The sequence below is a fragment of the Stegostoma tigrinum genome, chromosome 28, assembly GCF_030684315.1.
Source record: "Stegostoma tigrinum isolate sSteTig4 chromosome 28, sSteTig4.hap1, whole genome shotgun sequence".
Lineage (NCBI taxonomy): Eukaryota > Metazoa > Chordata > Chondrichthyes > Orectolobiformes > Stegostomatidae > Stegostoma > Stegostoma tigrinum.
Genome location: NC_081381.1, coordinates 33,779,904 through 33,805,066, shown reverse-complemented (window position 1 = coordinate 33,805,066; position 25,163 = coordinate 33,779,904). Strand labels below are relative to the sequence as shown.

Here is a 25,163-nt window from a genome sequence, read left to right as displayed (position 1 = left end):
TCCAGCTCCACACTGTGTAATTACTTGGAGAGCTGGTCCTGATATATCTGTTGGAACTGTTCATCCCCACCCACAGCCTGTGTCACATCAAAATAACAAACATTGCATGAGACCAAAGTAACCTAAATGTTTAAACCTTTCTGAGCTGTTTACTGAAGCAACAAGCTGGTGTTGAAGTACTTTTGAAACGTCACTCTTGTCGGTTCAGGAAATGCAGCAGCCAAATTGACCCCAAGCAATCACTGAGAGAATGATCAGATAATCTGTCTTTTAGTGATGTGAATTGGGAGAGAAATATTCACAAAGATGCTGCAAGAAGATTTTTTTTAGTGAATTTCTTTTGTTTCCAACTGCAGGGTTAGAGAGGGTCAGTTTAAAGACAGCATCTCAGACTAAGATAGTAAGAACTGCAGATGCTGGAGTCTGAGATAACACAGTTGGGACCCACACGAAACGTCAGCGTTCCTGCTCCTCTGATGTTGCCTGGCCTGCTGTGTTCATCCAGATCTACACCTTGTTATTCCCAGTACCTCGGACTGCATTAGTATTGCACTGGAGCATCAGCTTCAATTTTGTGGAATTTGAAACAGTTTCAAAATTTTTTTTTCTGCAGCTCCCCTGAGGTTTCTCAAAGGCTACTTTGAGTTTGAAGAGGTTTTCAGTTGGTTTTTGGAGGAATCCTTTTTCAGTCTCATGAACTCCTTCATTAGGTGATAAAGTGAGCAGTAACCGTCCCTTCTGTATTTGTGAGGACATCTCTGTTTTGGTATTGTGCAGAAATCAAATTAGAAGAATTCAACACAATCCCCGGGAATCATCAATTAAAGCCATTAATTAAAGTGGTCCGTTAAAGCTACAACACAAGGAAAGCATCAATTTCCAAACCATTGTAGTTATTTTAAGTTGCCACAAGACAACAAGTTCGCAACAAATGCTTTCGTAAAATAAAATAACCGACATTTCTAATCACAAAATAAATCACTCTTTAAAAAAAATCACTGGCTATAGACTTATTGGGGAGATGGCTCAATGCTTGATGTTTCTTTGCGCCATAGTTTCTGCACCTCAAATAAGTCACAGTATGAGTCATGATAACATGCTCACACAAGCCTTTATGAAATAAACCAATGCTAAATTGTACAATTCAGTGTTTATTGTAATTTCACCAATAACATTCCAACCATATAATCAGTCCTGAATTCCCACACCTTTAATCTGGAGACTCCACATTGCCCCAGTGGTCCTGTTATCAGTTCCATGAGCACTCCTTTAGTGAAAAGTTTAGAAGTGTTCATGCCCTCTAACAGCCCCTCCAGAAATGGCCCTTTCCAGCACATTATTCCCCTCACAACCTCTTTTTCACCTCCTCTGTAACTCATCTCTCACCACTAGACAGCGTCATTTACCCTCAATCCCCTTAATACCCCATCCCCAGCAAACCCCACTAATACAGAGCACAGACTATTGGTCCTCATTACCAGGATCCCAGACTCACCCCCATCCCCCAGGCCTCAGATCCCAGCCCCCAGCCTCCTGGTCTTGCCCCCTTCCCTCCCCCTGCCAACTTACCTCGCTCCTTTGTCTTGTGCCTTGTTTCCTCTTCCAGCCCCTGCTTACTCCATTAAATAAAAACAAAGAACTGCGGATGCTGAAGATCTGAAACAGAAACAGAAATAGCTGGAAAAACTCAGCAGATCCGGCAGCATCGGTAGGGAGAGTAAACATTTGGAGCCCAGGGACGGTTTCTCAGAATGGTTCTCTCTCCACAGTACCTACCAGACCAGCTGAGTTTCTCCAGTTATTCCTGTTCCAGCCTCTGCTTACCATTGCAGCCACTCACCCTGCCGACCAATTACAAGTCGCTTCTCTGCATGAGGTTGACGCTGGTCGGTTCACCGTCAGCCAATAAGGAGCAGGAGCTGGTGAAAACCAGCCTGTGATTGGAAGAGCGGCGCTTCATCATGTTATTTGCAGGAGGGCTCCTCTCCAGTTTGTTGCTCCCACCCCCATGAATGAGTTTTCTTGAATGATTCATGGATTTGATTAGGGAGGGATAATAATCTTTGGTGAATATCTGCAGCGCGCCTTGTAGCTAGTGCACACTACTGCTACTGAGCGTCAGTAAGGGAGGGAATTAATGCTTGTAGTTGTGGTTCCATCGCACTGGTTTGCTTTTGGTGACAAACTTCTTCAGTGTTTTTGCAGCTGCACCCTTTCAGGCAAGTAAGGAGCATTCCATTGTACTCCTGCCTTGTGCCTGGTAGATGGTAGACAGGCTTTGAATATGAATTATATGTTGCATATGAACAAAGAAATGTAAAACAGAACCACAGCTCCCATCTTGTACATGTCAAAATTTCCCAACCTATGCATTTAGCATTTGCTTTAGAATGATTACTGAGTGGATTTCTCGCACATGGATGGTCACATGTAAAGCTTTTAGAAATTACTGAAGACGTATATGAACACTTAGGACACTAGAACTTATTCTCTAATGGACAATTGAAGTTGATATTTTTCTGCATTCTTAGAATTTTAGGAGCCTCGTATATCTCCCAAATGTGATGCCAGTATTTATAAAATGAAGTAGCGTCAATGTAACCTACTGACTCAACAAATATCTCTGCACCCCAGAGAGCAATAAAATGAATTTGTTTCCAAATATTAAATCTCCTTGAGCTGGTCCATGGTTTTAAGAAAGGCGTTAATGTATGTGCGCATGCTACTGCTTTCTGACACACTGATGGATGGTTCTAGACTGGTGATACTTGGATCACTTGTACTCATGGCACGAAATTGGAACATGTTTTGGGACAGTGTAAACTGGAAGAATGAGCAGAGCAGCATCATCACGCACTGTAGCTGACGGATATGACCTGTGAAAAAAGATCAATTTTATTCGCAATCTCAAGCGAAACTTCACAAAAGTCCTTAAAGTAATTTTGAAGCGTAGTCTATTTGTTGTAAAACAGGAAACATGGTAGACAATTTTGCATATAGCTAGCTCCCACAAACAGATATAAGTTAATGGCCAGATTACATGTTTAGAATGGATAAACACTGGGGAAATTTCCCCTTCACTTTGAAACTGTGAAACTGTGCCAAGGGATATCATACCTCCTTCTGAAAGGCAGGTGGGACCTCACTTTTACACATGAACTGAAAAATCTTTGGATATAGGTACAGAAGGTTCACCAGGCTCAAAACATTTGAGATGACATGGACTCGGACTCTCAGCCTCAGCATAGACACAGCATGACATCCTCTCGGTGCAGCACAGGGTCTTCTTGGCCTGGTGTGATGTCCTCTCGGCCTGGTGTAGCGTCCTCTCAGGCTGGTGTGGTGTCCTCTCAGCTTGGTGTGGTGTCATCTCAGCCTGGTGTGTCAGTCTCTTGGCCTGGTGTAGCGTCCTCTCAGCCTGGTATGGTGTCCTCTTGGCCTGGTGTGGCATCCTCTTGGCCTGGTGTGTCCGTCTCTTGGCCCGGTGTGGTGTCCTCTTGGCCCGGTGTGGTGTCCTCTTGGCCCGGTGTGGCGTCCTCTCGGCCCGGTGTGGCGTCCTCTCGGCCTGGTGTGATGTCCTCTCGGCCTGGTGTGGCATCCTCTTGGCCTGGTGTGTCCGTCTCTTGGCCTGGTGTGGTGTCCTCTCGGCCTGGTGTGTCAGTCTCTCAGCCTGGTGTGTCAGTCTCTTGGCACAGTGTGGTTTCCTCTTGGCCCAGTGTGGTGGCCTTCTTTGGTGGCCTATGGCAGTCTCTTGACCTAGCAAGGCCTCAGTGTGGACATCCAGCATCAAGGTGTTTCTGGAGTGATCTCCTTGCCTCGGGAGCCTTGAAGTAAAGTTGGCACAGATTGGTGTTAGGGTGCCAGTGTGGACTGGGTTGGAGCTACTGTTCTTCTTATTTCTCCATTTTCCCATTTATTCCTACGGTCCATAATGCTGGACACTTTAGTTCTTTTTCTCTCTATTTTTTTCTCTTTTTTTTCTTTTATTCCCTAAGAACCTATACTGAAGAATCTGTACCTACGCAACTTATATCTAAGATGGTGCGATAGGTGGTGATTTGTAAACTTGTTGTGGCATTCATTTGAGTGCGTGTGACAATGAAGCTAGTTCAGTTCAGCTTTTACATTGATCTGCCTCTGATTTTAAGTCTCACGTGCAGAGAAGCTCCATTTGTTGAACCTCAGATAACTCATAGGTGTACAGGATGCACTGTCGGATAGTGAATGGACTGTGCTTGACTGAGCCAGGAGAAGATTGATATGCAGTAACATCACTGCACTGTGGAGGAATAACACAATGTTTGTCAAACCGTTTCAAGCCTCACAGATTCTACAAGGTGCTGTCAACATTTCAGGCTGCAGTTTCCTGATAAAAAGAAACATCAGTGATCTTGTGAAACTGTTCAGCTGAAGAACAGAATCTTCACTTAAAGCCAACTTCAAAGCTTTGTTTTAATAAATGCACTTTGGAAAATGAAAGCGAGCTTTTAGCTTATTTTGTCATTTGGAGCTCTGTCTCTCTACAAGGCAATTTTGAAAGCTCTGAGTGATATTTGAGTGTTCAACCTGCCTCAGTTTATATGGAGGGAAATAATCTTACATTATGTTTTGAGTCTCGTAATGGTTCTGAAAGGGCTAGTGTTGGAGGCTGCATCAGTTCTGGTTGAGGGAAAGGAGGATTCCAGCTCAAGATCCTGATGGATTTGAACATACTATTCCTGACTCCTGATGACAGAGTACCATCACGTGAATACTGAGGTCACAGTTACAATGCAGCTCATATTCATTCACCAACACATTTATTAAATCCTATCTTGACAGATTGGCCCCAAACACTTCAGAGCGAATCCTGTGCTCCAGCTAACTATTCCCCTAATTCAGAAGGATTTTGATTGAGGCAAAAATCATTTCACTACAGGCTTAATCAGAAGAAAGGGTCATTCAGCTACAACAGACGAGAGAGAAATGGCACGATTTTAAAAAGAATGCATCCTGGTTTATTTTTATAACGTTTTAACAGGAAGTGACCAGTGTGGTAGTGGAGGATCATAAATCTGAAAGTAGTGGAATGAGGCTGATGCAAGAACATTTTCCTTATCTCCAAACAAAATGGTTATTGTAAAGAGGCCAACCTTGTAAATCTGATGAGAAAGTTACGACCAGTCCTGAAACTCTGTACTGAGCTGAGAACCATAGTGACCCACTTTAATTTGCAGCAGGTTGAGAGGGAACGTGGTGTACATAATTTGTCTTTCTGCTTATTACAGGAAAAGATTAACAAGGCTTATTTTGGCAGACTTCCCAAGGAAACCTGACTTCTACCTCCTCTAATCCCTTGTCGTTTTGGGCTTTTGGTAGTGCGATTAACTTGAGACACCATCCGTTCTAAAGCAAATTGGCCAGGGTCAGTGCCAATTGTGTGGAGGCGATTTTGTACCCTGAATCGGCCAGCGATTGAAGGGATAAGGAATATCCTGGCCATTCAAACCAGAGGGGTACAGTTATTAGTCAATCTCAAAGTATTCAACATGGCCTTAGATTATGAAAAGGAGTTGAAAAAAATCAAAAATTCTCCCTCCTAATGACTATCCAGTGCTTCCTAATGCAGCATTAAGGAAGTGCCAGGCTCGGATATTTCTATTTCCGCATGGTAATGCATAACGGAAATGTTAGTTTACAAAAAAGGAACAGAGTACACATTTCTAGCCCTCATTGTTATGCAGTTGGTTAAACACCCTGGGTTTCATGTGCAGCCTGGTTGACATCTTTTCCAAGCCTCACTCACAATTATTCACTTGCTTTGACTGACAAATAAAGGCCACATTTCCCAGGAAATCGAAATTGTAATTAATAGAAGTATTCAATAGCACTTGTCCTAAGAAGTTAGTCCAGAGAACATTGCAATTTAGTTCCTTTCAGTGCCGCAATTCTATCAACCAAAACCTGGCTGTGCTGCAGGACTTGATGCAGTAATCTCTCCTGTGACTATAGTGATGGCTTCTCTACACAGCTGAGTCCACTTCATTCAGGAGACTTTTTAATACATAGTTCCATTTAATTATGCTTCTTTCTTAAAGATTTATCTCGTGTACCTGGATTTACTCATGCAATAATAGCGTTAGGGAGAGAGACTTTCCGTTTTGGGTTTCCTTGCCCTTGCTAAAATACAATCTGTTGGTAGGAACACTTTGTGCTCAAGATGGGGGAAATGGGTGTGAAAGGGATTAAAGATGATGCAATTGATGATGATCGATAATGAGGAAGTCAGCATCTGGTTCCTGGCCCAATCATGTCCTCTGGTGTAACAGATTATTTGGTTTCTGCTCATGCAAGACTTAACTACTTATAGTTAGTAAGTTACATTATATCATTCTAGCTACCACATAACACCGGGAATTAGGTTTCTGGGGAATCTGACAGTGTCAGAGTATGGTGTCCTTCACCTCTTAAGATGTGCATTTGTCAACAGGTTAAATTTATGTGTACAGCATCAACACACAGCTGTCAAGAAGTTGATACTGTTGTGTAAAGACTTTAGGGTCCTGGGGGAGCTTTGTGATTATCTCATGGAGGTGCTGTCTACTGGGCCTAAATAGCTTTGTGTGGGGTGAATTTAGTAAAATACAAAGCAGGTATGAAGCCAGAAATACATGTAGAGAACAATTTTTCAATAATATAACGAGACTAGAGTCTGGTATCCCTCGGGTTACCATGGATACTAGTAGTCAGGATTATTATGCAATAAACAGAGTTCTGAAGGAGCCTGGTCCCAAAGGTAGTTCTTTACCTGGCCTTATCCTTAATCTGTCTCTTATACCCAACACCTTGCATATGGGCTTAAAACCACATGACACAAAGGAAACGGCCATAAAAACGTCTTCCGTAATGGTGCATTCCAGGAAAAGAAGAAAGAATGGTAATATCAGTTCGGTCATTCAGAGGTGTTAGAAAGCACTAGACACCCTTGAAGCTGGTGTTCAGTTACAATTTTCAGAACAGCTTCATAGATTCTTGTTTGGCAAAAGTATTCAAGGATATGGAACCAAAGTAGATAAATGGTGTTATAATACACTTCAACATTGATCTAACTGACAAGCTGGAGTGATGAGGGCCTGGATGGCCACCTCCTGATCCCAACTTGCCTGCATATCCACAACATGTTCCCATTACATCCCTGGAGCGATGGGATATGATATAAATACAAATGATGATGATTTCTATTAAGAAACTCCAACCACTTCAGAGCTTCACTTTTTAGCATTCCTACAGTACAGAAAGAGGCTGTTTGACCCATTGAGTCTGTATCGATCTCTGAAGAGCATCCCACCCAATTCCAGCCCCTTACCATATCCCCATAACCCTGCATTTCCCATGGCTAATCCACCTAATCTGCACATCCCTAGGTGCTAAGGGTAATTTAACGTGGCCATTTCACCTAACCTGCACATCTTTGGACTGTGGCAGCCAGGGGAAGCCCACAAAAGCCATGGGGCGGCACGGTGGCTCAGTGGTTAGCACTGCAGCCTCACAGCACCAGGGAGTTGGGTTCGATTTCAGCCTCGGGCGACTGTCTATGCGGAGTCTACACATTTCTTCCTGTGTCTGTGTGGGGGGGTCCTCCAGGTGCTTTGGTTTCCTCCCACAGTCCAAAGATGTGCAGGTTAGGTGGATTGGCCATGCTAAATTGCCCATAGTTTTCAGGGGTGTGTGGGTTATAGGGGGATGCTTCAAGGGGCAGTGTGGACTTGTTGGGCCAAAGGGCCTGTTTCCACACTGTAGGGAATCTAATCTACAAAGAAGAGCATGCAAACTCAGTCACCCAAGACTGGAATTGAACCCAGGCCCTTGGTGCTATGAGGCAGCAATGTTTACCACTGAGCCACGATGTCAGCCTAGTTTAGGATGATAATAAAATATATTCTTATCCCCACATGATTTTTTCTCATGGCACTTCTGGGCATTGATTCATAATCAAAACCTGGCTGTGAATTGCCTTTAAGTTGGGACAGAAACAATCACCTGAATCCCTGAGACCCTGGTAATGTTGAAGACTCAGGTAGGAGCAAGCTATGTTGTGAGCTGGAGCTACTCAGCACCAACACTGGATGAAGGTTGCACCTAATTCCCCTGGATCAGCAGAAAAGAGACACAGCGCCAGAAATAAAAATGATATTGACAGTCCTTGCCATGAGCAAACTTGAGTTAGTTTAATTGTTTCCTAATCTTGTCAATACTGGCATAAACCTCTTTGAGGCTGAAGAATTTGCATGGTAACACCAATAAATTCAGCCTCAAATACAAAACAAACCAACCAATAACTCATTCCATCAATTAATTAACGTCTAATGTTGGGGAGTGCTTTTCTTTTTCTATTTATGGAAATTATATCCTCCCCTTGTCAATATTTCTCTCATGACTAAGGTAAAGTATCATCTGTACTTCTGATCTCGGGATGTACACTCCATTTGTAAGGTCCTCTCAGAAGATGTTGAGTCAATGAGTTACTGTGAGACTGGAGTCACATAGAGGCCTGAAAGCCGCTGACTTTCATCGCACAGGATTTCTTAGTTTGTATGGCATCAAAACAGGTAGTTGGTCCAACAAGTGGATGCTCCTTTCAAGCCACTTATTATCTTTCCTCATCTAAAAACCAACCATACCAATAAAACTGCAGTCGTAAATCATAGTAATCGACCATTGTAATGTGCAATAGTTACAATGGTGACATTGAGAGGGCTTGGTTAATTTCACTGACATCAACCCTGCTTGCTGGTAATAGTCTGAGCTACAGATGAGGAAGGATGCCTACATGAAGTCTTTGGCAGAAGGTAGACTCAATCTTCATGAACAGTAAAGGATTTATTACAGAATAGCTAGTTAAATAAATGTATGACTTAAAAACTAGTTACACTACAACTGCAATACATGATCTTTTGTCAGAATCCGGCTGAACTTCACATGAAGTTCACACTACTGTTCCTGGAACATCCCCACACAGCATTGGTAATAAACACAGAACAGGTGTGGTGCCTCCACTAAGGAACAGTCCTTTCTATGCTGATATGGGAGCTTATCTCATGATGTCAGTTTAGCCATTCAGGTATTAACTACATTATACAATACTTCTCCCAAAGCTCTTGCTAGTTATTAAATTCTTGGTTCACATAACTACATTTGTCACTGCCCCATCTCGTCCCAGGACTTTAACTTTATGTGCACAACACTGATTGAGTTGAAAGTGTGTTGCTTGAGGATGAGGTTTTCGGGGGGCAGTTGACCGTAACCTTGGTAGATGTTTAACTTCCTGGATGCTTTCTGCTGAGGATGTGCTCTGGCATCAATGTTGCTTGCTCCCCTTGAAAGGTCTTTAGTTTCCTCAATATTGTCAAAAAAGCTGGTTGTGTTTGTGAAAGAATTAGACTTCTCCTTTTAACATTTTAACAAGGTATACTTGCACGTGATCTTCCTGTTCTCTTATTTGAATAACTTCATAATTTATCAAGTTCAATCAGGCAGTAAAACTTTGACACTGCTGCTTCTAAACAGCTGATTTGACTTTATTAACAGTTTGCTGACTCCTGATGCTTGTGGTGTTAGGGATATCTGATGATTGGATTGTGAACATTCTCTGCAGTTGGAAAACAGTTGAGCAATTCCTTGAAAACTGTGAAATCAGTAATACCATCTGACTTCTCCGTTGTGGAGAGATTTTGGTTGACATTTTTTTTCTGAGGTTCAGTGAAAATTATGATGAATTCCTCCAGTTGTTGAATAAATTTCTGTTGATCATTGGTATTCAGTATTTGAGTTGATGGAGGTGCTTCAACTAATTTCGGAATACTGAGTTCAATTCTGGTCTCCCTGCTGTAGTGAAGATTTTGTGAAACTTGAAAGAGTTCAGAAAAGATTTACAAGGAAGTTTCTGGGACTGGAGTGTTTGAGCTACAGGGAGAGGCTGAATAGACTGGGGCAATTTTCCCTGGAGCATCGGAGACTGAGGGGTGATCTTATAGAGGTTTATAAAATCATGAGGGGCATGGATAGGATGAATAGTCACGGTCTTTTTCCCAGGGAAGGGGAGTCCAAAACTAGAGGGCGTAGGTAAGAGGGGCAAGATTTAAAAGGGACGATATTTTCAAGCAGAAGGTGGTGTGTGTATGGAATGAGCTGTTAGTGAAGGTGGTGGAGTATGGTACAATTACAACATTTAAGAGGCATCTGGATGGGTATATGAATAGGAAGGGTTCACAGAGATATAGGCCAAATGCTAGCAAATGCGACTAGATTAAATTAGGATCTGGTCAGCATGGACAAGTTGGACTCAAGGGTCTGTTTCTGTGCTGTACGTCTCTATGACTCTACTGTCAACTTTTGAGAGGAAAGTACGTGTTCTGTTCTGAAGTGAGAAGTGTTGGTTTCTGATACCATGCAGCTGTTCTATATCATATAGATCACAGTATTTTCAGAGTAACTGCAGCATTCCTTTGATTTTGAGTAGGCTTTCTGTTTGTGCCGTGCAGTTCTGTGAGACAATAATTGTTCATTCTCTCTCGCCAGTTAAATACAGTAATGTTCCAGCTGCTGTCAAGCTTAAAATTAGTTGGATGACCATTACCAAATGGGATCTGTGTCACAGCTCAATCAGATGAGGCACCCATTACTCCTAAGAAAGGTTGATCCACAGCTTTCAAACATGGCATATGTGTTACAATGAAGTATATCTTGGTATTCTGAGTTTTCTTCCAAAGATGTTTGCCAAATGGTTTTAATCTCTGTGCCACATTAACGTTACTAGTTCTGTGGTTTAGTGGTTGTTTTTGACTCATATACCTTTCCTGGCAACGTCCTCTTTCTCACAAAAGCGGTATTGGCTACATAGAGCTGGATATTAGGTGTGTTTGTGTTTTTTTTAGCTCCACATCTGGAACAGTAACTTCAAGGATGTAAAAACATTTTGTGTAAGTCAATCGTGTGATGTCTGGTGTTTTTAATCCTTAGAAAGTTAACAAACCCTGATGAACATGTTGTGCTCAGTTGGCTTCTGTTCCCATTATTCACTTGTGTTTTTGAATTTCGGCAAATACCATGATTTAGATTGCTCTTTCCAGTGTGAGTTTGTTTTGTAACATATCTGTATGACATGTGTTAGATTTTTTCTTATATTCATTCATGGGGCGTGGGCATTGCTGGCTGGCCAGCATTTATTGCCCATCACTTGTTGCCCCTTGAAAAGGTGGCGATGAGCTGGCTTCTTGAACCACTGCAGTCCATGTGCTGCAGGTTTACTCACAATACTGTTCGGAGATGAATTCAGGGATTTTGACACAGCAACACTGAAAGAACTTCCAAGCCAGGATGGTGAGTGGCTTTTCAGGTTTTATAGCTGGTGGTATTTCCATGTATCTGCTACCCTTGTCCTTCTAGATTGTGGTAGTTTTGGATTTGGAAAGTGATGTTCAAGGAGCCTTAGTGAATTCCTGCAGTGTATCTTTAAATAGTACACACTGCTGCAACTATACTGGTGGTGGAGGGTGGGGATGTTTGTGGATTTGGTGCTAATTAAGTGGGCATGCTCTGACTTGGATGGTGTCAAGCTTCTGGAGTGTTGTTGAAGGCGCACTGATCCACACAAGTGGGGAGCATTTCATTACCCTCCTGACTTGTGCCTCGAACATGATTGTCAAGCCTTGGGGAGTCAGGTGGTGATTTATGTAGGATTCCTAACCTCTGAGTCTAATCTAGTTCAGTTCCTGGTCATGGAATCCCCCCAAGATGTTGACAGTAGGGGAATTTAGTAAAGCTACTCCCATTGAATGTGAAGGGCAATGTTTAAATTCTGTTTTGGTGAAGATGGTCATTGCCTCCTTGTGTGGCACAAATGTTACTTGCCACTTGTCAGCCCAAACCTGTGTATTGTCCAGGTCATGCTTCATTTGGAACAAGGACTGCTGCAGTATCTAAGGAGAATGATGATTCTATCCTGGTTATAACATCATTGCAATGTATAAAGATGATAAAGAAATTTACCAACAGAGTTCTGGAGGAAGCTTGAGAGGTGGCACAGTGGCTTAGTGGGTTAACACTGTTTTCCCACAGCTCCTGGGATCTGGTTCGATTCCAGCCTCAGGTGACTGTCTGTATGGAGTTTGCACATTCTCCCCGTGTCTGCATGGGTTTCCTCCGGGTGCTCTGGTTTCCTCCCACAGTCCAAAGATGTGCAGGCTAGGTGGATTGGCCATGCTAAATTACCCATAGTGTTCAGGGGTGTGTGGGTTATAGGGGAATGGGTCTGGGTGGGATGCTCCAAGGGGCGGTGTGGACTTGTTGGGCCGAAGGGCCTGTTTCCACCCTGTAGGTAATCTAATCTAATCTAAGATGCTGCTTGGCCTACTGTGTTCATCCAGCTCCACACTTTGTTATCTCCCTCTCTGAAGGAATTGTGATTTTAAATACACTTGGTAGGATAATATTTTCTTTCAATTGTAATTTACTTTCAATTGTTGCTGTTTCTTTCATTTATGTTATTTACTTGAAAGCTGTTGCACTAATTTTGTAATTGTTTTGTAGGTGCAAATGGATCTCACGAGTTTTTTTTTAATTTGTACAATCACTTTAATTAAATTAAACATTGAATCTTCAACAAGTTTTCTACAGATTATGTTTTTTAAATAACTAGATAAATGAAATGAATTGCTAAATATTTATTCTTAGCTTTTTTATTTTGCTGTTTGACTTTAATTTTTCTTGTCAGAAATTTCTCTTACTTTCTGTTACTTAATGTTGAAAAATCTCTAAATGCTTTATAACTAACCGAATATTTTTTTGCTGAAGAATTGTTTTTGTGTGTTTAAATGTTGTTGAAGTGCCTTAAACTGAAGAAAAATGCATGTCACTTTTTCTCCTGTGATAGAGAGAAGGCATGTTTTTTTGTACCATATTCCCATCTTTATCCATGATAATATACCCTCAGGGTAAGGATGATTCCGCCTTTTTGGCTTCTTCTTGGAGATTTTCACACCATTTTATATCGAAACGAAATTGCGCTGGTAACAATTCTTAAATAAATATTTTCACTTGAATAATAAGGATTTCATTTTGCCCTACAGAGCATTGTTTTTATTAAACTCTGCTTTCAATCTTTCCACACTCAACGGTCAGCTTATACTGCTGTTATCCCAATCTTCTCAAAGATTGTCCTTTCTCACAGCTTGAGCTGAGATTTTTTAGCAATTACAACAAGGTTGTTCACTTAATGAACTGATTTAAGCCTCCTTTTAGCCTCATAGCCTCAAATTTCTCTGTGGCCTACTTAAGCATTTTTCACTAATTCTAGCTGTTTCAAGCATTTTAATGTAATGCTTCCTTCACTGCCGGCTACTGCACTCACAGTATACTCATAAACTAATAAACATTACAGCACAGAAGGAGACCATTCAGCCCATACGTCTGCGCTGGTCAACAAAAATCTGACAACACTTATCCCATTTCCCTGCTTTTGGCCACAGCCCTCAAGACTATGCAGTGTATATCTTGATGCTGCTGAGAGTTTGTGACTTGTCAAGCCGTGAGTCCCATACCCCTACCATCCTTTGAGCAACGACAATGCTCCTTAACTTGCCTTTACCTCTGAACTTAAATCTGTGCCCCTTGGTTACTCACTGCTCTACTAATGGGTTAGAATGTCTCCCTATCCACCCTATCTATGCCTCTAATAACCTATTCCCCTATCTTAGGTCCCCTCTGAAACTTCGCTGCTCTGAGATAACAACCCCAGCCTATCCAGTCTTTCCTTATAGCTTTAACCCTCTAAGCCATCCTGATAAATCTCCTCTGCACCCTCTATAGTAATCATATACTTCCTGTAATGTGATGATTAGAAGCATACACAGTTCTCAGCTAAGGCCTAACCAGCATTTTATACAGCTTGTTCGCTCCACACTGCCCTCCAACCGCACCACACCCGGCACCTTCCCCTGCAACCGCAGGAAATGCTACACTTGCCCCCACACCTCCTCCCTCACCCCCATCCCAGGCCCCAAGATGACATTCCACATTAAGCAGAGGTTCACCTGCACATCTGCCAATGTGGTATACTGCATCCACTGTACCCGGTGCGGCTCCCTCTACATTGGGGAAACCAAGCGGAGCCTTGGAGACCGCTTTGCAGAACACCTCCGCTCAGTTCGCAACAAACAACTGCACCTCCCAGTCGCAAACCATTTCCACTCCCCCTCCCATTCTCTAGATGACATGTCCATCATGGGCCTCCTGCAGTGCCACAATGATGCCACCCGAAGGTTGCAGGAACAGCAACTCATATTCCGCTTGGGAACCCTGCAGCCTATTGGTATCAATGTGGGCTTCACCAGCTTCAAAATCTCCCCTTCCCCTACTGCATCCCTAAACCACCCCAGTTCGTCCCCTCCCCCCACTGCACCACACAACCAGCCCAGCTCTTCCCCCCAACCCACCTCATCCCAAAACCAGTCCAACCTGTCTCTGCCTTCCTAACCTGTTCTTCCTCTCACCCATCCCTTCCTCCCACCCCAAGCCGCACCCCCAGCTACCTACTAACCTCATCCCACCTCCTTGACCTGTCCGTCTTCCCTGGACTGACCTATCCCCTCCCTACCTCCCCACCTATACTCTCCTCTCCACCTATCTTCTTTACTCTCCATCTTCGGTCCGCCTCCCCCTCTCTCCCTATTTATTCCAGTTCCCTCTCCCCATCCCCCTCTCTGATGAAGGGTCTAGGCCCGAAACGTCAGCTTTTGTGCTCCTGAGATGCTGCTGGGCCTGCTGTGTTCATCCAGCCTCACATTTTATTATCTTTTATACAGTTCTGCTTTGTTAACAAAAGCGAGTATCTTACATTCCTTCACAGAAACATGGAAACATAGAAGATAGGTGCAGGAGTAGGCCATTTGGCCTTTGAGCCTGCACTACCATTCTATATAATCATTGTTGATCACGCAATCTCAGTATCCCATTCCTACTTTCTGTCCATGCCCCTTGATCCCTTTAGCTGCAAGGGCCACGTCCAACTCCCTCTCGAATATATCTAATGACCTGGCCCCAAACAGCTTCCTGGTGAATTCCACAGGTTCACAACTCTCTGAGTGAAGAAATTTAACCTCATCTCAGTCCTGACTGGCTTATCCCTTATTCTTAGACTGTGACCTCTATTTCTGGACTTCCCCAACATTGGAAACATTTATCCTGCATGTAGCCTGCCCAGTCCCATCGGAGCTTTTTATGTTTCTATGAGATGCCCCCCTCATTCTTCTAAATTCCAGTGAGTACAATCTTCTTAAGCACCTTCCCTACCTCTCCTGCTACCTTCGGGAATATATGGATAATGCACATCGAGGTCACACTGTCTTCGTTGTTAAAATTAGCCCGCTAGTTTGTACAAAGTGACTTGAATAAGAAGTAAATGGCTTTATTTGAGACCAGTGTTTACTTTCTGTCCACAGCTGTACAGTCTCTGGATACTTTAAATGAACAAATCACGTATTTCATCACAAACAAGCCAGTGATAGCAGACAGGCAGAATGAAGACTTGCTGCCTGAGGAGCAGGACACCCTGAAGAAATCATTGAGCTTAATGAGACACTTACTTATGGATGTGCAGGTACAGAGGATGTTCTCTTGCTTTTGTGTATTGCCCTTTATCCCCAGCTGCTTCCGATTGTAAAAATAAAGCTGCAATTGAGGTTGAGAAAGATTTCAGCAGGTCCAGTCCCAGCAGAACAACTCACACCAAAGCGCAATAGAGTGGTGGGACAAATTGTCCAGTTTTGAGCAGATGCACCTCAGGTTTAGCGTTTAGTTTATACCAGAGGGTTAGAGTGCCAACAGCATCGCCAATTTTAGAGGGGCTAGGGTTATGAGGAGAGACTTGACTGAGAGGACCTGAAGAGGGTAAACACCACAGAACCAGTAAGTCTAGAAGATCACTTGATGCTGACCCACGGCCGTGAAACATAGTTGTTTGCTGGTACAAGACGTGAGTATCGTTTTCTCTTGCAGTCATCAGGATGGAATTGCAAGAATACCAATTCTCAAAGGGAATAATAAATTATCCTGTGTGGGAAGAGGTTACTGATTGGTTGGAAGTGCATTCTGAGTGTTAGACGCATTGCCGTGGAGAATGCACAAGTGAAAAAGCGACTGCCAAGTTTTTGTTAAACTTCAAACCAAGTAAATTGATTGGTCAAGGAATTGCCATGGGGAATGGATCGGGGAATAGCTGTTCCTTAAGTTATTATTTGAGGACATGAATGTATGGGTGTGTTCTTTCTGTTTGCTGTTGTCATTGCCAGAGGATAAACCCAAATTCTAGTTTCATGGAGCTGCCAGAGCTGGTCTTATAACTTACTAATGTGGGGATTTGAAACTGATAGATCTAGCACAGATAGTTGCTCGTATGTTCAGGGCTGTTATTCGTTATCTTGGAGTGTGAAAAATGTTCAGGACAGATGCAAAGGGCAATGAAAATGAGTGTACGTCAATAAAATAAGAAGCTGGGACTGCATCATCCAGTGGCAGGAATGATTCCACATGATAAGGGTAATGAAAAGCATTGGCTGAGTGGTTCTTTTTATCTGACCTTCAGAGCGAATGCTTTCGAGAATATACATGATCAATTTGGAATGAGAATTCAAGAGAAAAATGCTATTTCCTCTCCAGCCATGTAGCGGTTGCAAGCATACAGCTATAGATTCATTACGACAAGCACATGTCATTAAACTTCATCTGCCATTTTAGCTTGCTTGATGTTACATGCCGTATGTATAGATTAACCCTTCCATTACTCTGTTGGGTTTAGACAGTACAATGCCTGCTGATTTTATTAGTTAAGCGCTTCTTGAATTTTAAGATTATATAATCAAGGCTTTCACTGCACTGCAGTGATGTCAGAGTATTGCATTGCCATAATGTCACTTTTCAAATGAGACCTTGAATCAGGTGGATGGTGAAAATTCAATGGGAACAGAGCAAGGCTGAGAAGTGGAGTCTTCTCCATGTTCTGGGCAACTTTTAACCCTCAGCTAACGCCACTGAAACTGGTCATCTCATTCAAATAGAAATTGGATTCCATTTACTGCGAAACAATAACTGCTAGGTTTAAAAATAATTCATTGAATCACTTTTGGGATGTCCTCATGCTATGATGTCTCGAGATGCAACATACTTCCTCTTACCAAATCAGGATGAATGTGACAAATGCTTTCCTTTCTGCTAAGTACTGATGTCAAGAGATAATAAAGTGTGGAGCTGGATGAACACAACAGGCCAAACAGCATCAAAGGAGCACAATGCTGCTTGGCCTGCTGTGTTCACCCAGCTCCACACTTTATTATCTCGGATTCTCCAGCATCTGCAGTTCCCATTAGCTCAACTGATCCAGATTCTGGCTTGTCCAAAACATGGTCCAGTTTTGTGAACAAATAAAGGACATGGAAGGAACATCATGACAAAGAAACATATTTGAAGCCGTAGTTCTCTTTATCATTGTAAGCCCTTTGATAGATACTTACTAACATGCTTTGCCCATGAGGAAGCATTTATGATATTATGAAACTGTATCCGATCCAACAAACAGAATGATTCAGACAAAAACAATGGCTTTGACATGCAGCATCTGTTGTTACGTGGCCAAACATTGCAAACATCCTCTGCGTGACAAGTTCCCACCAACAATTTATTTTTCAGTTTACTCTTTCAGAGGACCTGGGTGTGTGCGATGAGACCAGCATTTGTTGTCCATCCCTAACTGCTCCCCCACTTGAGCATTGCGGCTTGCTCAGCTCTTTCAGAGGGCAGTTAAGGGTCAACCACATTGCTATGAGTCTGGAGTTGCATTGTCGGCCAGACTAGGTAAGGATGCCGGATTTTATGGCATTCAATATTAGTTTGGTTACCCTTACTAAGACCAGCTCTCAGCTCCACATTTATTCACTGAACTCAAATGCCACCCACTGCTACATTAGGAATTGAACCCATATCCCATTGAGCATTAGCCACTGGGTTATTGAATTGAATTGGCTGTATTGTCACTGTGCTCAAATGACTACAGTCAAAGTTTAGAAATCACTCCTCACAGCACCGGCTGAGGTGCAAGGAGCTCGGTACAGATTCTTCAGGACAGCTACTTGGGAAAAAGGAATGCCATGTCGGAATGCCAAGAGATCGCCATACCAGGCCAAGAGACTGCCATGTTGGAATGCCGAGAGACCGCCATGCCAGGCCGAGAGACCGCCATGTTGGAGTGCTGAGAGACGGCCATACCGGGCCAAGAGACGGCCATGTTGGATTGCAGAGAGACTGCCATGCTGGGCTGAGAGACCGCCATACGGGGCCAAGAGACTGCCATGTTGCAGTGCTGAGATACCACCATGCTGGGCCGTGAGACTGCCATGCTGGGCCGAGAGACTGCCATGTTGGAGTGCCAAGAGACCACCATGCTGGGCTGAGAGACCGCCATGCTGGACCGAGTGACTGCCATGTTGGAGTACTGAGAGACCGCCACGCTGGGCCGAGAGACTGCCATACCAGGTGAGAGACCACCTTGCTGGACCGAGATGACGCCTCGCCGGGTCTGCCTTGACGCTGGGAGTTCAGGACATCATCGAGAAAAGAGAGGAGAAAGAAACACAAAAGAGAAACAAAGAAATGGACGGTGTAGACAAGCTGAAGTGTCCCACTCTACCATCGTCTTGGTCAATTGACCTTACCATTGCACCACCATCTCTCCCTTTAACGCTGAGACAAATATCAAGTTTATCTGTTTTTGTGATCCTTTTCATTAAAGGAGGAAGATGCCAACATGCCAGGTCAGATTCTTGTTCAACTTTAAATAATGTCAAATCTTGCTTGGGTAGATCTTGTTGAAACGGACTCCAGCCGAGCTAACACGAGCTCAGAACAAGGGCAGAGCTGGGGACAAGGCTGAACTTGGGAGGAAGATTTTTCAGAAGCATCAGACGGTTATTGAGCTAAAGTCTATGCTTTGATTGTGCACATAGGAACTGACAACCAATGAATGATTCTCAACCTAACAAAAGAAAATCACCATCGCTGCCCAGTCTGCCCAGCTTTGATAATCAACATGCGACAGTTTCCTGTTATTTTTGACTATTCCAGCCAGTGCAGTGTGGGATGTTCCAGGTTCGCCCACCATCCTTACTGATTTGTGCACAGAACAGAGGCAGTAGAACCTTCTGCGTTTTTACGTTATGGAGTGACAATATCAGCCAAGTTGCCTGTTCCTGATTGCTCTAGCATGCCATGTGTGGAATATTATAGTCGCGAATCCCATGTGGCAGGCTGTGTGCGCCAGTCATCAACCGTATTCACATTCTACTGATACACCTATTTCACCACCATTCTCCCCATCCCTCTGATCGTTAAGCTGTGCTCTATTTTCATGTTGTTTCTCACTTGCAGGTCTCTGTGCACTTTGCTCCTTCTCTCCATCCTGGTGCCCCTTGCCTGTCCCATCGGGTTAAAAGGAGCTCAGACAGAGCTCAGCCTAAGGCCTGGCAATCTACAACGGTTCCCTAAACGATGCACGGCACAGCTGATCTATGTAGGCAATGCCTTTCCTCGTATGTGATTCTGTGCCACCCTCAGGGGGGTGTAGGATTGCTGCTCAGGCTGGTATTTAACTGAGAGCAGACAGCTCTCTGACCTCGGAGAGGTCTGATGTAGCTCAAACCAAAGCTGTGTTTTAATCTTACTGTCCAGTAAAGGCCTCATTTTTCTGAGCGCACACAGGCAACGGTGGAATCGTTGTCTGCTTGCAGCTAACATTGGTGAGCCAGCTTCCTCTACCCTGCCACCAGTCTGCAGAAACTGAGTGAGCAGCTTTGTATAATACCCCTCCAAATCCCCATCTCCCCCATTATCTGCAATTTGCACCACTTAACTACAAAGCACATGCTCCAAGCCAGCAGCAGAAAAGTACTGGCACCGCAGCATCAGGGAGTAATTACTACAAACTTTAAGGTGCTTGACTATTTCCTGGCTGCCTTGCAGAGCTAAATCCTGACCATGTATTGTGGAATATATGAAAGGACAAGTGTTGGGCTAAATTTCTGTTGAGGTGTTCTTGAAAGAAGTTGGGTGCCTTTCACTGCTTAAGAGCAATTTGTTGGATTCCAAAGGCTTTTTTTCAAATGCACTATTTGTGTTTTTTACACACCCTTAGTTTTAGCACGAAGTCAACAGAGCTAACATTGCTTTTCAGATTATGATCTCTTATTTCACCACCGATGTACTGTTTACATATTTGAATATTAACCCTTTATTGTACAAGGCCCTTCCTAGAGTTGCCAATTCTTTAGAGACTGAAGTATCCCAGGATGAAAGGAGAAAAATCGTCAGGGTTTTACCTTCTTTTTCTATTGTCTTTCCTTCGAATCTTCAGAATTTGAAATCGTAAAACTCTTCGGGTTGGCCAAAATCAGCTGCTTGACTGGCAGTCATAAATTGACCAAATGCCAAAATTGGCTTGGCTTCCAATTGGTGCAGGAAGACAGGGCCTTGTGATGGGTAACCAATGGTAGGAAGGGAACTTGGGATAGGAAATCATGTGGTTACATCTTGAAGATGACCAAAGGTGGTGCCCTAACACCATTCAACTTAACCCCCAGCACAACTCCAGAAAGGAAGCATTAGGCTTCAACCTTTCTCCTATTTTGTCTTTAACCATTACGTGGCAGGGTTGAAGTAATAATCATTGATTTAGAAACTGAATATAAACCGCCATTAGGTAGACACTTGTGAGGTAGAATTCCCTGTTCAATATTGACAATTTCCCAAGGACATCCTTCAAATAATGACACTTCTTTTGATGCCACGACATTTGATTGGGATACAAGATGGGAGGTAACCTAATTGTGCAGAGAATTCTTATTCAAGGTAGAGGAAAGGGGAAGCAATTTGCTTTGTGTTTTTAGATCCTGGAATGTCAGACCAGACAGTTTGTGCTAGCTGCAGTATCTGTGGTCATTTGGTAACCAGTGAATGGGGAGGCAGCCAGGGTTGATCAGAAGCAATGCACTCAAAGAAGCCCTTCAGCATATTTCCATCCATTATATCCCCTTGACAGCTGTGTGAATGCAACGGTGCAGTGTTAACAGTCCCTGGACCAAGAACACTTCGTCTTAAGGTGAACCTTACAGAAATACAGCCAAGAGAAGGGGACAGGTTAGCAGTGTCTACAGAAGTTGACTGAGAGCCTGGCCCTCAAAATGCTGCCTGATTGGGAACCATTTTTTACACTGAAGACTGTTGACACGTCTATTGATGTTCTTGACACTGCTCTTTCGTTAGAGATCAAAACGTGAGGCAAAGCAGATCCAGTAAATTATTCAGCTGATGCCCTGATTTCCACTGCCCTCTGACATCTCTCTCCATTATTACTCTCTTCACAGCTTTTATAGATTTTATAGATCATCTCTGCTGCTCTGAACTTTTGCATTTTATTTCCTCGGGTTAAGGTGTAAGCACAGGTCCTACAATTTATTTTTTAATAAAAATATCATCCATGGTATGTGGGGGTTGCAGGAAAGTCCTAACTGCTCCTGAACTGTGTGGGTGCTCCGGTTTCCTCCCACAGTCCTAAGATGTGCAGGTTAGGTGGATTGGCCATGCTAAATTGCCTGTAGTGTTCAGGGATGTATAGCTTAGTTGGGTTATGAGGGATGGGTCTGGGTGGGATGCTCTGAGGGGCAGTGTGGACTTGTTGGGCTGAAGGGCCTGTTTCCACACTGTAGGGATTCTATGATCTATGAACATGTTTTCTACATCATTTCAATGAGCAGTTTAAGATGTGTCCCTGCTCTCAAATATTAAATCTTCCTTTCTGGAAGTGTTGAAATGCTGAAATTTCCCACCACCTTCCAGGCCTCTCACAATCTTCCAAGCTCATTTACATCACCTTTCTCCTCTGGTCACTTCAAATGATGCTTTGCATTATGGCTTGCAGCCCAGGTTTCTCCATTGAAACAAAACAGAAGGATCCATTTTATTCACAGTCTTTGTTGAAGCATTGCCTCGGTTGGATGTGTTTGATCTCTTGTCCGCAGGTTAAATTGAATCTGTCACACTCGGTCTGTTTTGTTAGCTGCCAACATATTTCAGAGTTTGACAGTCAGGGTTGCAATTCACAATGTGATTCAGAGCGTCAGAAGCTGTGCTACTTTTCATGTTTCAAACTGCTGCCATACAAACGGTGCTGCTCTGTCAAACCCTTTACGTGTGTATGTGAATGTCCTCTATTTTAGTGCTTGAAAGCTGGTGGGAAAATGACAGACAAAAGGGATTCTGTGCTGAGCAATCGTCCCACCAGTAGTAGTTCAGACCTGCAACAATGTCAACTGCTTCTCTGGTGGAGCTCAGCTTGTACAGCTCAAACCTGAGATAGTCTCGAAGATGTGCAACTGAAATAACAGCAGAACAGGTGTGAGGGGGTGATGGTCAGAGAGATGGCAGCTCAGCTGAGGGAGAGCTTTTCACTGTCTTAACTTAAGCCTTCCTCGGTAGGAGGGTGTGCAGTATGGCTGCGTGGGGTGGGGGTTGGGGGAATGTGGATCTAATTAAAACTTACAGAATACTGAATGGCCTGGACAGAGTGGATGTTGGGAAGATGCTTCCATTGGTAGGAGAGACTGGGACCTGGAGTAAAGGGAAGATCTTTTGGAACGGAAATAAGGAGAAACTTCTTCAACCAGAGGGCGGTGAATTGATGGAATTCACTGCCACAGAAGCTGTGGAGGCCAGGTCATTGAGTTCATTTGAGACAGAGATAGATAGATTCTTGATTATCAAGGTGATCAAGGATTACGGGGAGAAAGTGGGAGAATGGGGTTGAGGAACTTATCAGCTGTGATTGAATGGCAGAGCAACACGATGGGCCGAATGGCCTAATTTCTGCTCCTTTGTCTTATGGACTGGAACCTGGCAAATTCTACAAATAAAAAAAATTTGAAAATGCTGCAGAAACTCAGCAGCGTCTGCAGAGAGAGAAAAACAATGTTAGCATTTTGGATCCATTACATTGAGTCATATCATACTCGAAACACTAACTCTGTTGCTCTGTCCACAGAGGCTGTCAGAGCTGCATTATCAGTCCAAAGATATACAGGTTGGGAGGATTAGCCATGGTAAACTGTCCACAGTGCCTGGGAATGTGTAGGTTAGCTGGATTTGCCATGGGATGGATAGGGTAGGGGGTGAATCTGGTTGGGATGCTCTTCAGAGAGTCAGTGAAGACTTGTTGGGCCAAATTCCCTGTTTCCACATTGTAGGGAATTCTATGGATTCTATGGTCTAAATCCTTCTATCTCGAATTTCCAGTGTCTATAGTATTAATGATAGCATGGTGGCTTAGTGGTTAGCACTGTTGCCTCAGACCTCCATGTACCCAGGTTCAATTCCAGCCCCAGGTGACTGTCTGCACATTCTCCATGTGTCTCCTCTGGGAGATCTACTTGCCTCTCACAGTCCAAATGTTGTGCAGAGTGGGTGGATTGGATCTGCTAAATTATCCATTGTGATTAGGGTGGGAAATGCAGAGTAAGGGTAGGGGGTGGATTTGGGTGGGATATTTTCGGAGGTCAGTGATGGCACAGTGGGCTGAATGCCCTGCTTCCACACTGTAGGGATTCTATTTGAACTTCTGTAAATAGTAGCAAGTTTGAATGTCGCAATCCTGCAGTGTGATCTCAGGGCAGTGTGAGAATGTTGAATGTACTATCACAAATATAATCATTGTGGCTGAAATAGCTCCACAGAGGCTGGTATTCTGTCACCAAGTCACTCTTTATTTCTACATGTAGAATTCTTGACACTGATCCAGTTTCCTTAGAGCAAGCTCTCAGTGTGAACAGGATGTCTTACTCTTATCTCACAGCCAGGGTTCCCTGATTGGATCAGCCCAGTTATAGAACTCATATTTTATAAGGTTCGTCTGGCTGACGTTGTTACAATCATGATTGCAGTGAACAGAAGGCATGGTTAAGGGGAAGCTGGAAGCACTTGGGGTAAAATATAGCATCTGCTGATAGGGTTGGATGAGCTAAGGTGGGAGTAAGGTTTGTGAGAAGCATAACCAAGGATTATATGGAAAGATGCTCCAACCTTTGAGTGGTGAGGGGTCAGAAGACAAGACGCTGGGGTTGTGAGGCAGTACTGCTTGTCATGGAGCATAGACCAAGTGCTGTTGGCTGTGAGGCCCCCTCAAGTCCATGTATTTTCTTCCTGATGATGAATGTGAACGTCCCACCCAGACCCATCCCCCTATAACCCACACAGCCCGAACGCTATGGGCAATTTAGCATGGCCCATCCATCTAGCCTGCACATCTTTGGGCTGTGGGAGGAAACCGGACCACCCGGAGGAAACCCACGCAGACACAGGGAGAATGTGCAAACTCCACACAGACAGTTACCCAAGGCTGGAATTGAACCCAGGTCCCTGGCACTGTGAGGCTGCAGTGCTAACCACTGAGCCACCGTGCCGCCCCACACACATGTAAGTCAGCCACAGTGCAAGACAGACTGATTAGCTTTTTAAATCAACCTGTTCGGAAATGTTATAACATTTTTCTAGATCAGGTGAGTCTTGAACCCAGGCCTCCTCGTGTAGAGGGAAGGACATTACCACCGTGTCACAAGACTCTTGGGCTGATTGTCTACATCACTTCATCGCTTGGTTCGATGAACCTGGGTTCCTGCTCCTGCTCTCTGCCTGATGCTGCCCACTGGGAAAGGAGCACATGGGTATCATACGGGCACAAGGTCAGGCTGGACTGTCAAACCCACCAGGGTCAAATATCCACCATCAAACAAATGTAAAATAGTGAGGTAAGTGACGGGCCAGAGCAGGTCCTGCAGTCCCTGCACAACAGCCTGCATTGATATAGAACCTTCGGGGTCATCTAACAAAAGTTGATCCTTAGTCACACAGGTTAAAGATCTTGACATTGAGGTGCACCTTAAAGGAATGCAGAGAGGCAAAGGAACTTAGGAGAGAAATGTAGCATCCACACACAGAACATGGGGGTGCTCAGGGGTACAGAATTGGAGATATGGGGAGATCCTGGGCTGTGAAGGGGATTACACAGATGGGGAAGGAAAGGTTAACATGCAGGT

At 43.8% G+C, this 25,163-nt stretch overlaps 1 protein-coding gene across 3 annotated transcripts in view; it reads left to right on the top strand.

Moving 5' to 3' along the window:
* LOC125466570 (kazrin-like) overlaps positions 1-25,163 on the top strand; it is a 607,575-nt gene that overhangs the window by 92,231 nt on the left and 490,181 nt on the right. For all 3 annotated transcript variants that reach the window (XM_048561207.2, XM_048561206.2, XM_048561208.2), the window contains exon 2: positions 15,477-15,634. In XM_048561207.2, coding sequence (XP_048417164.1) covers positions 15,477-15,634 — 158 coding nt within the window. The remainder of the gene's footprint in view (positions 1-15,476; positions 15,635-25,163) is intronic.